The sequence below is a fragment of the Lynx rufus genome, unplaced genomic scaffold (genome assembly GCF_022079265.1).
Source record: "Lynx rufus isolate CCGP_SWC_20201006 ecotype Redwood Valley unplaced genomic scaffold, mLynRuf1.p SCAF_13, whole genome shotgun sequence".
NCBI lineage: Eukaryota > Metazoa > Chordata > Mammalia > Carnivora > Felidae > Lynx > Lynx rufus.
Genome location: NW_025814827.1, coordinates 57,406,877 through 57,423,603, shown reverse-complemented (window position 1 = coordinate 57,423,603; position 16,727 = coordinate 57,406,877). Strand labels below are relative to the sequence as shown.

General features: G+C 45.3%; 1 protein-coding gene across 1 annotated transcript; it reads left to right on the top strand.

Moving 5' to 3' along the window:
• Positions 1-8,302: 8,302 nt before the first annotated feature.
• Positions 8,303-9,770, top strand: NKX2-8 (NK2 homeobox 8). Its single transcript, XM_047074719.1, has 2 exons — positions 8,303-8,540; positions 9,205-9,770. The coding sequence occupies exons 1-2, from the start codon at positions 8,384-8,386 to the stop codon at positions 9,768-9,770; spliced, it is 723 nt and encodes a 240-aa protein (XP_046930675.1). The 5' UTR covers positions 8,303-8,383.
• The last annotated feature ends 6,957 nt before the right edge of the window (positions 9,771-16,727 follow it).

Genomic DNA, 16,727 nt, shown 5'->3' with positions numbered 1-16,727 from the left:
GCCATTATGCACGTGCAGCTTTCTGCCTATTGACATTAGGGGATGTGCCCCCACCTTCCCTTTGTTTCATCCTCCATTTAAGACACATTTGTTCTCACTGGCTTTTAACTGGTTTTCAATCTATGTTCATTGCTAGGGTGAGTTATCTTCTTTAAAAAATGCAACTTACAACGGGTTTTCTATGCTGTCCAATTAGCATTGTTAAACTGTTTGGAAACAAATACAACTTAGAGCAGATGAAATCACACTCTGCTAGTCACTGAGATGCTGCTAAAAAGCAAATCACAAGAGGATTCCTAGAAATTAGCCTCAGTTCCCAACAAGGACTTTTAAAATGCTGTAGGCCTTCAAATCTTGGTTGGTATCTGAACAAAACCACCCCTTCTCCTCCACAATTCCTGATGTGCTGCTCCAGAGGTGATCAAGACAACTCCCTTCCACTAGCCTTCCTCTTACCAACTTCCAGCTGGTAAACCATAGCTGGATAGAGATAGGCAATCACCAAGCTGAAACAGGCACTCACCCAGTTTCTCTTACCTACCTACCTCCCTTCACCCAATTGCTTTGACCTCCACTCATTGGGACACCTTGGATTCACTTAGACACACTAACAGGTTTTCTCCCCTCTGCTGCCTACCCCTTAGGAACGCTCCTCTAACCAGTCGGCTGATGCGAGAATCAAGATCCTACCAGGATTTGAATAATACGGTATCTCTAGGATTTGACTTCACTAGGATTTGAATAATAGAAAAATCTCGACAATGGAAAACTGAGTGTGCATCATGAAAAGAGATTCTCTTATACTTTTCCTAATTGTTCCATAAAAGAAATGATCAAGATGATAATTCATGAAAACTGGGTGGTTTTTATTTTTCTTATAGAGGAAACTAAAAGGCTAAATTTACTAGAGATGACCTGCTAATCACATTGTCTAGCCTCCTGAATTCTTACATCTGAGCTGTCACAAAGTTCATCATTTAATAATCATTTTAATATGTAAGAAATTGAATGTCTAACTTTAGGCACGCATATTATTTCTTTGATTTTCCCCCTTGAAATTCATTTCACAGCCCAATCCTTTTGCTTAGGAGAAAAAGGTGGTTTTCTTTTTTTTTTCTTATCAAGTAGTCAAGACCAAAGTAACTGAAATCCAATGTGTAGCCATCCATTTCTTTTCTCATGCTACCAACCATCCAAACATACACTTAATCCCAGTGCCTAAGAAAAGAACTAAGTTTCAACTATAATCCAAAATAATGTGCACATCCTGATGCCACAGCCATCTAGAAATATATCAGTCTAGTTTTTATAAACCGTCTTGATTTGAGCAGCTGGTAATGAAAATGAGCAATGGACACATGCTGTGTCGGACACAGTCTTTATAGTTGGTTCGTGTGGACCATGGACAGAAGAAGGCTGAAAACAGATTTGGTGGAAACTGTAGGGGAGTGACCTGGGACTAGCTATAAATTAAATGAGAACTTGACAAGCAGGTGGAATAAAACAAAAATACACTGCAAGTTTTGTGAAGCACTCTCTTAAATTTCATCAAGTTCCTGTTACTGAGAAAAATGTTATATTTTAAGGATAAGCGAACAACAGTTTAGCATAGATCTTACTAAATAAAATAAACTTATTTGGTGGGAGAAATTTTTTTCTGTCACTTAATTAAAGGTCAAAACCAATTAAAAAATACAAACATATATTAAAGATGAATCTCTCATCCTGGGGATACTCAAACTATCATTTAAGAAGTCACCTAAAAAAATACAGCTTTATCATACATAATTGTGTTAAATACATAGCATACATATGTTAGTATCAGAATTTATTTAGATAAAGTCATTTCTTAGTTGTTTCCCAACTTGAATAAGTCTACTTTATGGGTTTTAAGACTCAGAGCAAGGCAAATAGAACAATAAATTTCTCAAGAAATTCTAAACACCCTTCTTCATATACTGTTGTTGAGATAAAACTAAACTTAAAATGCCTAGTGTTGAGCTTTGTCATTTATATATTTGTCTGATGGCTCCAGAGGTAGTTTCCATGGTAAGCTCCCTGTGCACAAGAAGCAGGGTGACTGGAATGTCTCTTTCCAATGAAGAACTTTTCACTGACAGTGATAAAGGCCAAAAACCTCCTTCACACAAATGATTGAAAAACAGAACACGAAGGACATTTTTATTTTGTTTTGTTTCTTTTGTGTGGTATGTGACTTCAGTGCAAATACCCATTTAATCAAGAATACAAAGACAGCCACCTTTGCTGGCTAAGGGATTTTCAGAGACTGCGGTAAATGTATAGCTTTTTTTACTTGTGTGTGTGTGTGTGTGTGTGTGTGTGTGTGTGTGTGTGTGTAAATTCTTGCAGGTTGTCATTTCATGCTCTTGTTATACACTTTTGTTTTCTCTTGAGAAAAAGAGTTTTTCCGAAGAAACATTTAAAAGTAAACTAAATAGAATCTAGAAAAATTTGAATGCTTTAGGTGAAGTTTACCTATTTTTTATCTTTTAATTTTCTTATTGAAAATATGATTGATATATAACATTGTATTCGCTTTTAGGCATACAACATAATGATTTGATAATTGTGTATACTGCAAAATGATTATCAGAATCAGTTTAGTCAATGTCCATCACCACACATAGGTACAGACTTTTTTTCTTGTGATGGGAACTTTTAAGATCTACTCTCTTAGCATATTACATTATATGTTAACTAACTAGAATTGAAATAAAAATTTGAAACAAAAAAAAATCTGCTCCCTTAGCAACTATTAAGTATATCGTACAGTATTGTTCATGATAGTCACCACGCTGTGCATTACATCCCCGGGACTTATTTATCTTATAAATGGAAGCTATTGTAATTAATTTTTAGAAATGTAAATACCTTGGGGAAGCATACAGAAGCCACTGTTGACTGGAAATTTCTGGTTCATGCATTTTTTTCTGAGTCAATGAGATCAAATTGAACCTGTCGCTCTAAGACAGCACAGATTTTTCTCTTTCACCTCTTACTCATTATTTTCTAACACCTTCTATTACAACAGACTTTCTTTCTCCTTTTTACATCCTCTTCATTCCCCCACCAATTTCTTCTATTCTGGGGACATCACTGTCTATCTTCCTTCAAGTCTCTCCTTAAGCTTTGCTTCTCCTAGGTAATCCATCCTGACTCAGGATGCAACAACAAATGTGAGTATACACTGCAACATTCTCCAATGTATAAGATGTAAAGTGATATTTTATTACTACTGCTGTCATCATCACTCTAAGAAAATGGAATATCTGATTCTTTAGACCTATCAGACTGTGGTCCTTGTCTTCAACAGATATTAACAAATACTTCCCTAGACTAATAGCTGGTTTAGTGTGTAAGTTGCTGTCAAATAAGGCAGAAATAATATCTCACTTTAATAATATAACCCTTTTAAATCTCAAAGTAAAGGTATATAAAAAAAGAGGCCTCGTTATAATGCTTGGGTACTTTAAGGAAAAATAACTAATTTGAAATGAAGTGCTGGTGGTTACAAGCAGGTACTGTAGGCAGGCCTACGTGAGGTACAGGGGCAAGTACTATAAAGTACGTTCCTAGGGTCAGTCTACCCTGTCAGTGTCTGTATGTGACACTAAATGTGACTCAGGGCCTGGATCTTTATTGTGTAAACATCAATAAGGATACTGTGCTATATAAGCTATATATTAGTCAAGCAAAGGAGTATAAAGTGACATCTTAAAAAAAAAAGATCAGACAAAGATGAGAAGTTCAGCTCTGAACAAATCAGATTCGTCACCCTCCCCAAGGTGTGTTATTATTTCTATTCTGACAACTTACATTCCATGCTGTCACAGCTACCTTAATTATACCATCGTTAAGTATGGAAAAGACCAGATACACCTAAGAAACTAGTTTAGATTTTTTTTAAGTTATTTGCTGGCTCTTTAGGAAACACTACATATTTAATTAAATACCTTTACTTTTTAATTCACTAAACCATGTAATTTCCTATATTTTTTCATTTTATACCTAAACAACTAGATAAACATAGTAGGAGAGAAAAACTTTTCTCCTAGAGATCAACAACAACAAAAATCCATACAAAACCAATATTTTAAGGAACTTAAGATGGGATCTTTCAACTCTTGTCATTTAACATTAAGCAATAAAATACAAAGCCCATTTCAAAGATGCACTAAATCCCCAGTCTGAAAGTAATTGCTGTTCCTTGTCCCATATGTATATATCGTCAATACAACTAAGAATGAGTTGCAGTGAGGCCTGGACCACCACCTAGCAATTGATTATTAGCCATTAAAAGGGAAATGTTTACTTATTCATGGCAACTAGTTTTCAGAAGGAAAGGCAAAGGCCTCTGATTTTAAATGGTGCTTTTTCTTTCTATCCTAAGTCTGATCAAGATCATTCACTTCTTCCTGGAAGCATCAAAAGCCCATTTTTATTTCTCCTTTTGCTAGTTTTTAACCAGAATACTGATAAAAAGGGGAGAGCAGTTGCTATGAGGCAAAGAAAAATGTCCTGGCAGTTGAGGGCCCTCCATCTATCAAGGGGAATTTGCAATGTTGCCTCTCTTCAATACTGTATAGATTTGCAGGATTTTGTGAAACACTTAACCAAAATGGAAGGATTTAAAAACGGAATGCAAGATATAGATGCAATCATTTTTAAAAATCAAGATACTTTAGTTTTATTTCAGAATTTTCTAGTCTTAAATTCTTAAGCACGCAGCAGTGATGATCATCTTGGATAATACTTTTGAAAGGGCGATTAGTGCAGACTGCTTAAATATATTCACTGTAGCACAGATGCCTAACGATTAAAAACTCTTACTAGGATTGAGATGCACTACATCCAGGTACAGGGAAACAAATACTTATCTAATTAAATAATAATATTCACAAGCTATGTTGAGTTGCAAAATAAGTTCAAATGTCCAGAACACCAAACAATATTTTAAAATCTAGAAAGGTTATTCAGTTACATGTTTACTTGTGAAACTAAGAATCTCTTATGAATTGAAGGCAATTTATATAAAGATTTCTAGTGTGTGTAAAATTTAATATCTTGCCTAGTTTTTCCAATTGACCCAATATCAAAATAATTTTCTCCTCCTGTGTCTTTGAGTTCATCTGATATGAAGAGGCAATAAAGAAAGTGCTTTCACTAATAATTCTGGCTGTTTACCTCCTTTCCCCCATTACTTCAGAAGGCACAGTTTACATGGAGCAGCCTCCTGGAGTCCCCAGGCTCTGGCTGTTGGAGATAATTTAGATAAAGTGCCAGAGCCCAGTCGAGAGGATGATTGGAGTAGGCTGCAGAGGCACTTATGGAGGAGGGAGGAAACCACAATGACACAGGAAAGTTGCAATGCTTTCTAGAACCAGGAGGTACAGAGTTTTCCCAGGATATTCAGAACACAGACTGGGACCCAGGAACACTGTTGCCAGGTCAGGGAAGGTAAGGTTAGAAGTAATGTTTGGAGCTAATCCCAGAGCTAGATCCTTCTCAGAGCACCACTGCTAGTTGGGATTGGTTGGTGGGGGGGGGGGGGGGGGGAGGGCAGTATCTCCTCTTCGGGAGCCAAATACTAAGAGTAAAAGCAAATATTTGATGCTGAAGAGCTCTTAAGAATTGAAGAGTGCCATTTACTTATTTCTACGAGTCAGTGTGGGCTTAGGATGTTAAATAGATTAAAAGGCTAAGAGAGGTCAGTCACTCCAGGAAAGACTCTTCTTTTGCATCTCCTGACTTGGTTCTCTTTCCAAAATTGTTATCTACCTCATCCCCACTCTTGTGGAAGGTCCTCTGGAAATTTGGAAGATAACACATCCCCTCCTAGAACATTCTGGAAAATGTGGAGTCAGAGTCCTGGGGATGAGTACCAGAACTGGAGGGAGGGGAGAGACCGAAGTTGCTGGTTAATACAACAAAGATGGTTTTAGAAAAATTCCAGAGGTGTGTAATAATAAAACTGGTAGAGTCCTTAAAGTTACCATATCTATTCTCTTTTGTTTCAGAAAAGAGGGGAAAAAATTAAAAGAGGTTCAGTGTGATGAGGCGATTAGAGCTAGTTAGGGGCCAGGATGGGCTGCCAACTGACCCTGAGGCTAGAGTTCCTTCTCCCTGATACAGCCATGAAGTTCAGACCCCAGAATAGGAGTCTATCCTAATGCTTCCCCAGGACAGTCTGTCAGTGCCCTCTTTCCACCTGTCTCAGGAAATGGGCTAGCAGAGGTTGCCAGGAATCAGGCTCTGGGTGGAGAGAAGCCAGGAAGCCCAGGCCAGTCTGTGACCTGCTCAATCTCTGGGCCGCTGGAGCTTAGGTGCTGGGGAGTGGTGGGCACCGAGTTTCCGGCTTCTGCTGCCCCCTGTCTACTCTTGGCTCCCTCTGCCGCCCATCTCAAAGAGCACGGCCAAGTCATTCCAATTTAATCTTATTTAAAAAGACATAACTAATAAATCTATTGCCGGGGCGGCAGAGAGACGGCCAGCAGAGTCGATCGTGCTCCCAATCCCATTGAACCCCATTGAAAACCATGACAACACAGGACAAGCTCCGATTTATCCCGGCGTGCTAAAGAGCTTTGTGAGCAGGCGTCAATCACGCATTATTTCGGACTGAACAAATGCAAAATCTTGACTGGAACAAATGCTTCCAACAGGTCCGGGGCGTCGAGCTCCATTTCCCCTTTGTCCGCGGCCTAGCAGTTGGCCTGTATTGGGGTTGCCTCCGCCCGACCACCCAGCGCGCTGGACAGCCCGGGGCGCCTTGGGCACGCTTGACAGGGAGGTTGATGGGGAGGGTGCACCGGGTCAGCGAGCCTGGGCCACTGCACAGGAGCCAGGTCCGAGTTAAGCTCAGGTGGAGCTAGGATATCGGGTGCAGCCACCTAAGCGCCGCGCCCCTCACTAAAATTTAGCAACCAAACATCCAAACCACTGTTTCGGGGAAAAGAAGCCTCTAAAAGTGTCCTCACTGAGCCCTAGACCGAAGCGGGGCCATGCGGGAGCCTTGGGCCAACAAAATGCGTCTACACCGGCAGGCTCCCAGCGCCTTCTAGCTTGATCATTTGCTTGGGTAGGTCTGTGGTAACTAGATCTCAGAAAAACCCCGAGCAGCGTGTCTTTTCTGCCCACAAGCCCCGTCCTAATTCTCCCGATCCGTCCTTCATCGGACCAGGCCGGCCAGCTACCTTGGAGAGGAAAGCCCAGGTTGGAAGTCTGCCCTGGGGCAGAGGCCACCGTCCCCGGTACTGGGCCTGACGTTGGGGCCGAACAGCAGAAGCTCACAAGTGGCACCTGGGGGTCTGGCGACGCCAAGGAGGCCTCATAGCCTTCGTGGGCCTCCCCGTGAAACCTCGCTGCCCGGGGTTCCTAGAGCGGGCCTGGACTGGGCTCTGAGGAGCGCAGCCACTGGGCCTGGGCCCACGACCGGTAGCGGCCGTCGGGCCGGGCCAAGGAGGGTGGCACTTGGGACCAGAACAGCTTGATCGGATTCCGCCTCCGTTCTTCGGGTCTGGGGAAATCCGCGCGGAGCCGGAGCTCCTGCCAGCCCTTCCCCAGCACACCTTGAGGTGGGGAACGTTTGGGGTGTGGTTCCTAGAGGCCTTCAAAATCCTCAGCCCAGGTGCCGACCGTACCAGGCCACTCGTTCTGTGCCCGCCTGAAATTTCTCGCCTCTGAATCCTTAGAGGGACCCAAACCAAAAAGAGAGCGCGCCCTAGTTTAACGCCGCCTTGTAAATCACTTCCCAGATAATTGCGGGAAACGAACACTCTAGCAAACAAGCTCGAGGAATAAAGCAAACAGGGAATAAATTCCTGGGTACTCATAAACCCACCCATGCCTCCCCCACCCTAGCGGTTGCTCCTGCGGGGCCAGGCCCCGTGTCAGCCAGGAGGAGGAGGAAGCCAGGGCTGGGACAGGCGGGTGGTGACCACCGCTCGCCACCCAAGATGTTATTCATTGGTAACAATCCCCATTATCTGTCCCCACTTTGGGCTAATCAGACAGAATCGCTAATGCCGAGAGCTGCTTCCTGCCGCCTCTGGGAGGTAATGGGGCGCCAAGGGGCGGGGGATGGGGCGGGGCGGGGGGCGGAGGTGGCACCTTCCGGGCTCGCGGGGTCTTTGGTCCAGCACTCATTCAGGTACTTAACACCCTGGAGACCCGGACCTCGGCTTTCAAAGCATCCCGGGTGGGAAGAGCTGTTTATATAAACAGGGATTCCGCTGTAAGCGCGCTAATATCCCAGCAGCCAGCGCATGGCGTGCACCTCTGGCGCCCACCCGTAGCAGCTACGTCCCAGCCGCCCCTCGTTTCCCAGCCTGCCCCGCCCCCCGCCTCCTTCCCCTCCTTGGCCATGGCCACCTCTGGACGCCTGAGCTTCACCGTGCGCAGCCTCCTGGATTTACCCGAACAGGACGCGCAGCACCTGCGGAGGCACGAGCCGGAGCTATGCGCTCCCCAACCCGGCCCCTGCGCCACCTGGTTGGAATCCGAGCGCGGCCACTACCCCTGTGAGTAAGCGGAGGACCACCGCGGGAGTGGGGAGAGGGGAGCAGAACCACGCTCCCGGCCCATGCGCCACTGGGAAGTCGAAACCAGTCTTGGAACCGGAGGCTCTGTCCTCCTCCAACCCCTATTCCATTCGTGCTCTAGTCAGCACATTTTGGGAGCAGATCCTTGCGCCTGACACTAACGCCCGAGATTTGGATTTCTGTTTCTAGAGGTCACAGTATTTAAGAAACCGCCCTTAAATGTCTAAGAACACGGCTACGTTCTCCAGGCCTCGGTCTGAGATGAGCAGCACTGGAGAACTTAGCTTTACAAGGTTCTGCAAACCTCAGTAAACTGTCGTGCAGTAGACCCGGCGGTGGCCTGGGTTGGTGCTCCAGCTTGCGGTAAATTCGTCCACTAGCGCAGCTACCGGTATGAACTTGTTTTAAGAGGTCCCTGGGGTGAGTTCCTTAGGGGGCGCGGTCTCAGGTTGTGGAATAAATGAGGTCACTGAATTCGGAGAGGTGGGTGTCCAGATGTGGGCCCAGGGAAGAAATGGTCTCACCCCTAAAGCCGTTGGCGAGTGGGGGCGCCCTCCGGCCAGTGGCTCGGCGCGCGCGAGAAGCAGCCGGCGTGCGGAGGGGCCGGCGCCTCATCAGGCCGTGTCTCCTTTGCCGCCCCTAGCCTCGGACGAGAGCAGCCCAGAGACCAGCCCGCCCGACTCGTCGCAGCGGCCGTCCGCTCGGCCGGTGTCTCCTGGCTCAGACGCTGAAAAGAGAAAGAAGCGTCGGGTGCTGTTCTCCAAGGCGCAAACGCTGGAGTTGGAGCGGCGCTTCCGGCAGCAGCGCTACCTGTCGGCGCCCGAGCGCGAGCAGCTGGCGCGCCTGCTTCGCCTCACGCCCACACAGGTCAAAATCTGGTTCCAGAACCATCGCTACAAGCTGAAGCGCGCGCGCGCACCGGGCGCGCCGGGGGCGGCGGAGTCGCCTGACCTGGCAGCAGCTGCGGAGCTGCGCGCCGCACCCGGCGTGCTGCGCCGCGTGGTGGTCCCAGTGCTGGTGCGCGACGGTCAGCCGTGTGGCGGCAGCGGCGAGATGGGCACGGCCTCCGCCCAGGACAAGAGCGGCGCGTCCCCAGCCGCTGCCTGCCCTCTGCCGGGCTACGCCGCCTTCGGGCCCTGCTCGGCTCTTGGCCTGTTCCCCGCCTACCAGCACTTAGCGCCCCCAGCCCTGGTCTCCTGGAACTGGTGAGACCGTTGCGGGGGGGCGGGCACTTGGGGCTACCCCGGACTTTGGAGTGGCTCTGCGGCCAAAGCGGGGCTGGAGGCCGAGATCCGCAAAGTACGCCCCCCACCCAGGGCCCATCTCTCTGCAGGTTCCACGTCCTACAGTGCAGGGGTCCCCTGCCCCGCCCTCCCTAGCCAATGCGCGGGGAACTTTCGCCAAGATTTCCCCCTCGCCTCTTGCCTCGACCGCCAGCCCCAGAGCTAGATTTTATTGCTTAAACCTTATTTGTATATTTTTAAATAGCTATTTGTATGGGAAGCAACTTATTTTGAAAGAAATAGAATATTTTTCCTCTTTGTGGTTCGAGAGTGAAATGTGTGTGGTTGGGTCCCTTGAGCGCTGGCCGGGAACATAAGTGGAAGCTATGCTTCCAGACCCGAGTGCAGGGCGCCAGTACATTCCCCCTGTCCCAGGTTGGGTGGGAGGGCAGCTGCCAAAGTCGACACAACTTTAGGAAGATCATTAGGGAGAAGGGTGGAAGGAGAGTGGAGCGGGGAACAGAGGAAACAGCTGGGATCCCTGTCAGTGGGAGGTTGCTCTGGGCCCGAAGTGTTGGAGGCCCCTCTGGGCTCCCGAAGCTGCTGGCGTTTCGGACACCAAAAGCCCAACCCGGTTGGTTGGCCACGATAGGGCATACTGAGCGTCTCCATAAGGATTCTCTGGAGACGCGCCATCTGGGCTGGGGGCAGAGTGTACTGCTTTGGAGCAGCGCCGGCCTGGTTGCAAGATGTCCCTTTCTGGAGTGCGGCATCCCAAAACAGGGGCCCGAAGAGCACCCGAGCACCCGGAGACTTTATACACCCCAATTAAGCCTGCGAATGCCTCGCTTGGCATCTGTGACTTCCTGCCTCTTCTTAGCTCCATACCTGGCAGGAGTGGAATGGGGAGGAGGTGGGGCAATGAGGAAATCAAAGGGTGTGGGGAATGACCCTCCTCAGGGCTGCCAGTTGAGGGAAGATCGCTTTGGAGAGCCCTGGTGGGCCAACGTAGGTGTGTGATCTGCTGGTGAGTCTCGCTTCACCCGCACTCCCAATGCACACTAGGCTAGGAGATCTAGTGTTCCACCCTTCGGGTTTGCAACTGCCCTTCACCTCGGTATCCGGTATCCGGAGCGGCAGGGCCTCCCGTGCAAGTGGTTACTCTCAGGAAAGTGACGACTTGTCTCCCTGGCGCCCACTGCCGGGAGATGCGCTTGAGGAGAGCAGGTTCAGGCAGCAGATCCAGGGAAGGGAGCAAGGGCTCAATGAGGCCTGTGAGGAGTAGGCATTGGGCCCGTCCGAGACCCTGGTTCCCCGCCCCCCCCCCAAGGAGGAGGTAGGGTGACTGAGGCAGCGGTATCACCTGGGATTTTGGGGGGTGGGGAGAGAGTGAGAGAGGACTGAGGGGGAAGGGAGTGGGGTGTTTGGGTCTCAGCTGCTGGCCACCTTGCCTTCCATATGGATGCGGTTATCTCCGAAGAATCTCGATCCTTAAACCTCCTTTTGTCTTGGGAACTGAAAAGGGCATTGTCAGGCCTGAAAAGGACCTAGACAAAATCCGCACTGTTTCGATTCAGGACTCTGTTTAATCAGTCCCTGGTGACAATGTCGTGGGTGTTAGAGAGGACAATAGTATCTTTTTAAACCTTTTTAAACCTTGTGGCCTTCAGGAAGACAAAGGGCTTGAATTTTATGGGCTTACAACTTCAATTAGAACAGTGCCAGTGTGCATGGGAGATTATCAAATTTGTATCATAAAACCTCTTTCTAATAAATGATTGCTGGGGAGGGAGCCTGGACATTGTAAGACATATATTGGAAACCACCCTGGGGGCTTCCCAGTTAGCCCTGGCAGAGCAGATGGGAAAGAAAGGGAGGAAAGGATTTCTGAAGACGGCCTGGGTTGGGACTTGCCCTGTGGTCAGCTGGCTGGGTGCTTGGCTCTTCCATGCCCTTCCTCCAGAAAGGGATGTTTTCTCCAAGAATAGAGGTAAAGATTTGTAGCTTTGTTTTCTGCTATTGGTGATAGCAAAAACCTGAATATTCTTCGAGAGAAAGTGCAAAGTTATCACCATTTGCCTTTTCTTTTCCTGGAGTTCCAGAGAAAGTAGGTCTTGGGGTGTGCAAAGTGGAGAGAGCCTGTTAAATATGAGATCTATACTGAGGGATCTGAATTATGGAGAGACCCTCTTCCCAGGAGGCTCTTTGGAAGAGCATGTCCTCAGCCAAATTCATCCAGAGGTCTAACCACTAAGAAAGAACTGCTTCCTAGTGAGGTGGTCAAAGCCGTAGCCAGATGCCCACCAGCTAGCCAACTAGTGTCCTGGGCAGGAGGAGGACAGAAATTTCATGTGACCTTAGCATCAGGAGCCTTCGTGTATAAACTCTTACCTGCTTCCTCTTGCTCCTTTTCCTTGAGGCCCTTTCCTTTAGAGAGGAAAAGCTGTAGGGGAGTTTAAAATGTATTCCTATCACTACTGACCCATTTTAGAGATTGAGGCTGTCATGTGTCTTCTGTTCACACCTGAGATAAGCTGAGAAAGGTAAATGTCAATTTTTTGTGTGACCTAAAAGATCAGTTCTTCCAAGCTCTGATGAGAGAAGCTAAACCCGAGGCCTCTCTACAAGTAGCTGTGAGAACAGTTTTGATCTTCCTCCCTAGATGAGAGTGTTTCAAGCCTGTCGTCCATCACCAACATCACAAGGCAGATTCACACTCTGTGTTGAAACTTACTGTCTTCCAGGCATTGTTCTAGGCACTTTCACCGTTGATCTCACAGAAACCTTATGTATTGTATATATAATACCCCCATTTTACAGATAGAAACTGAGGCTCAATGGTTGGGGGTAAGTGACTTGTCTAAAGCAATTGTAAACTTCCTAAAATGTTACCATCATCCTTAGTTTAATTCCCATTTAGCCACCATGCAAACTGCCTTTAAGGAAGACAATTGTGATCTTGATGTGACAATATATAAAGTACCCAACTATCTCAAACTAGTCTTTTTTTTTTAATGTTTATTTATTTATTTGTGAAAGAGAGAGTGTGGGCAGGGGAGGGGCAGAGAGAAAGGGAGACAGAATCCCAAGGAGGCTCTGCTCAGACTCAGGACTCTAACTCAAGAACCGTGAAATCATGACCTGAAGCTGAAATCAAGAGTCAGATACTTAACCAACCGAGCCACCCAGGCGCCCTCATCATAAATTAGTCTTATGGATACCATGGGCTGTGCACAGAAGCTGTTGACATGACATCATGGTAGTTGCTAATGTTATTGATGTTCCCCAGACACTAGGCAATATTTTAAGTTCTTTTACTCAGTAAACTCATTCAGTTTTCACAACAACCCCATGAGATAGTACTGCTATTCCTACTTTACAGATGAGGAAACTAAAGGCCAAAGAGGTTATAAGTAACCTGTCCAGGGTTACACAACCAGTGAGTGACAAGAGAGGGTCTGAACGAGAGCATTCTAGTTTCAGATGCCACATGTTTCACTACGTGGCAGACCCATTTCCCATTCTTTATATTTTATTTCTCCCAGTGGGTAGTCCTCATTACCTTACAGATGCTTCTCTAAGAGACGTGTTCTTCAGCATCTTTCCGTGTCTGTTTTTGCCTTCCTCCCTCCCTCTCTCCTCATCTGCCAAACCTCCAGCTTTTGCACACAGCCTCTGTGTTTCCCCTGTGTTCGTTTGTATGCATTCTCGCCCAGCTGTCAGTGAAACACAGCTCTTGTTGCAGGTCACAATATTTTCCTGTGACTATCATTGCACCATTCTTCTTCCAGAAAAACATCTGCTGCTGCTGCTGCTGCTTCCTTGAAACCAATTGTCCACTCAGGGTTTGGCAGAGTCACTGCTGACTCTGATAAGCTCCTCTAAGCTCTCCCAACCCCCAGGCCCAGACCCCTGTGGAGCTTTATGACTTTGGCTTTGCTAGCCCTTTCCCCAATCATCTTTCTCCCTTCTGGGTCTCCAGTGTTATCTTTATTATTAAATATCATCCTCTTCACATTTTCTCTCTTCCACTGTAAACACTTTTCATCTCACTTAAGTGTCTTGTGGGTGGAGATTGCAATTTTCACTTCAATTTTCTTTTCTCATTGTTCAGAGGATCTTACATCTTAGCAAGTCTCTTATCTGACCAATTTAGCACTTTAGAATCTTAGATAATGTGCTACTGATGGGCAGAAGGAAGTTGTTTGAGCCTGGGTTAACCTATACCTTCCTTTCTAACAATGGTGTTTAGATGTTTGTTATTCTCTTGCCTCTTACACACACAATTAACTTGTCTCTTACACACACACACACACACACACACACACACACACTTTACTACTTTAAAGCATTTTAGACTTAGGAATAAAATGTTCAGGCAAGATAATTATTGGCTTAGCATGGTTAAATAGTTTGTTAACCATGTTTATCTGTTCTGCATGTTTCAGTTAACCAGCCTAAGCAGGTTATCTGTGAACAGGAACAATAGTCAGAGGACTTTTTGAAATGCTGAGAAAGTATTCTCCCTCCCTCAGGGCATGATCATTTCTATGGATGTGATTGCATTGTTTACTCTTCAAAATCTGCATGAGAAATTTTATTGTTCTAGGTCACTCATCATTTTCCCAAATCACGATGTAGAAAAGGATTTACTAAATGGTTCCTTAATTATTTTTAGAATTCCAATTCTGCATCTGTTAACTCACCTTTAATCCCCCACTCCAGATTAATAACTAAAGGTATATGACATTCCCCTTTCTTCTTTGTACCCACCATTCATGCTCAATAACAAAACAAACAGCATTCTCTTCAATGCTGATCCATAGAGTGGTGATTTAACCAGGAAGAATCAATTAGACTATTAAATAGTCACACATGTACCCCCAAATTTCAAAAACACAGGGATTCTTATTTTTTCTAACCATGTCCAGTGGAAAATTTTTATTGTTTATCCAGAAAGGTAACATCGTATTTTAGAGGTAAAAGCACATTTTCTTTTCAATACCCTGCCCTATGGACCAATAAAAATCTCTAGGTCTTATTGAGGTCATGTAATTTCAAAAGATCCTGTAGTTTCAATATAGCTTCTGTGAGTAGTGTTATGGGAAGAACATTTGAGGGGACCTTGGTCATGCTTAATTTCCTTCTGCATTCTGACTGGGTGGTCTTTTATGAGTCAACAGGTTTTCAAATGGGTTTCCTAGCTAAAAGCTCTGAATTGGATGGTCCCTTTTCTCTCTTCCAATACCAACTGCCCCCCACCCATTCCTTCTTTCCTAGGGGCTGGATAGCATACTTGGCAGAATTTACTAGGAGGGTAATGGAGGCTGTTTGCAAATTAAACTGGAGACAAAAGTGTGAAACAATCCATTAAAAGGGTCTTTGAATCTCTCACCTGAGATGTCTGTTACACCTTCCTCCTCCAGCTTTTTTGAAGGATAATGTGTTTAGCAATCAGCTCTTCCTTCTAAGGAAGTTATCGGCTTACATTTACATTATATCTTGGGAGGTAAATTCTCAACTAGAGGCAACCTGAATCATCATATGTCAGGGTCAGAATCTGTCAGAAAAGCATTAGTGCAATGACAAGAGCTTTTTTTACAATAAAATTGAAATACAGAGCAAGAAACACAGCATATCAGGAAATGACAAAGGAAACCTGGTGTGGGGAGTAAAGAAGTAACTGCCTTTCTGGGAAACTCTTTTTACTGCCTAATCACACTGATGGACTCAGTCAATGGTGCTCCTGATTCACTACAGGAAATGCTACATTTTTGAGCCAAAATGTAGAGATAGGGTAGGATTTTCTATTTTCTATATTTGTAGATGAAACATTATCTTAAGGTAATCATTTTATCCATTTTGGTGTATGGGGGCCAGAGGGGACTAACTGAATAAAATAGAGCTCCCAGAATTTTGTTGTCTGGGAAACATGACAAGAATGTTCTCTTTCTTCACCTAACTTGTCACTGATTGAGAGGAACGTGAACGTGCCCTCAAATACGTTAGGTATGCCGACCAACTGAACAACCTAATTCCACGACTGTCCTGCTAACCTTAAAATTTTAAGTTTGTCAATATTTTATACATGCATGTGATACATATGTAAGTGGAGATGAAGCAGATTTGGGGAATGTTCAGTTCTTTTAATGAGAAAGAAAAACTCTAATTTATAACCTCACTTGTCAGACCTACTTAGGATGAATACTGGTTTTCTCACTCCAGAACTAACATATTCTCTTTGTAAGATAATATGAAAAATACAGAAATGTATAAATAAGCTATGATTTTAAATGTAGCTATTTTCATATGACACTTGAGTTCTTGTTAATACAATAATGTAATGAGTAGGAGACTCAAGTAAGCTATTAAAAGTACAGGGGGGAAAATCTCATTTGTGTTACTGCAGATTATAACCACAAAGAGAAATGATAGAGATGATATATGTTTGGAAAGAACAATTCCCCTTTATCCTTCAGTTCCTTCTTCTCTGCAGCCTCAGATTGTTCCCCCTATCAAGAGTCATGCATTGGGAATCACAGCCATTTCTGCCATTAGCAAGGTAAAAACCAGACTATGAAGCCGGACAAAAGGACTTGGACAGAAGAATCTGGCTGTTTGTTTCAAACTTGGCATGAGTTCAAACAGGGCAATAAGGTTTCCAGGGAAGCTGTAATTCACCAGCTTCCAGTCAGTCAAAGGCTTCAGAAAGCTCACTACCCAAAACCCATGTCTGTGAAGCCTTAGAAGGCAAAGGAATGATTTATTCTAAATTGATGTTAGAATGTTTAGTTGCCTTCAGGCCCTCTGAAAAGGCACCTTTGCAGACTATTTAACATGAGCTTTCTCCCATCATTGCCACTATGTGATGCCTCCACCACTAATCTGTAGACAGCAGAGGGAGGCTAAGAAACTTGTCTAAGCATAGGAATATAAGTGTGGG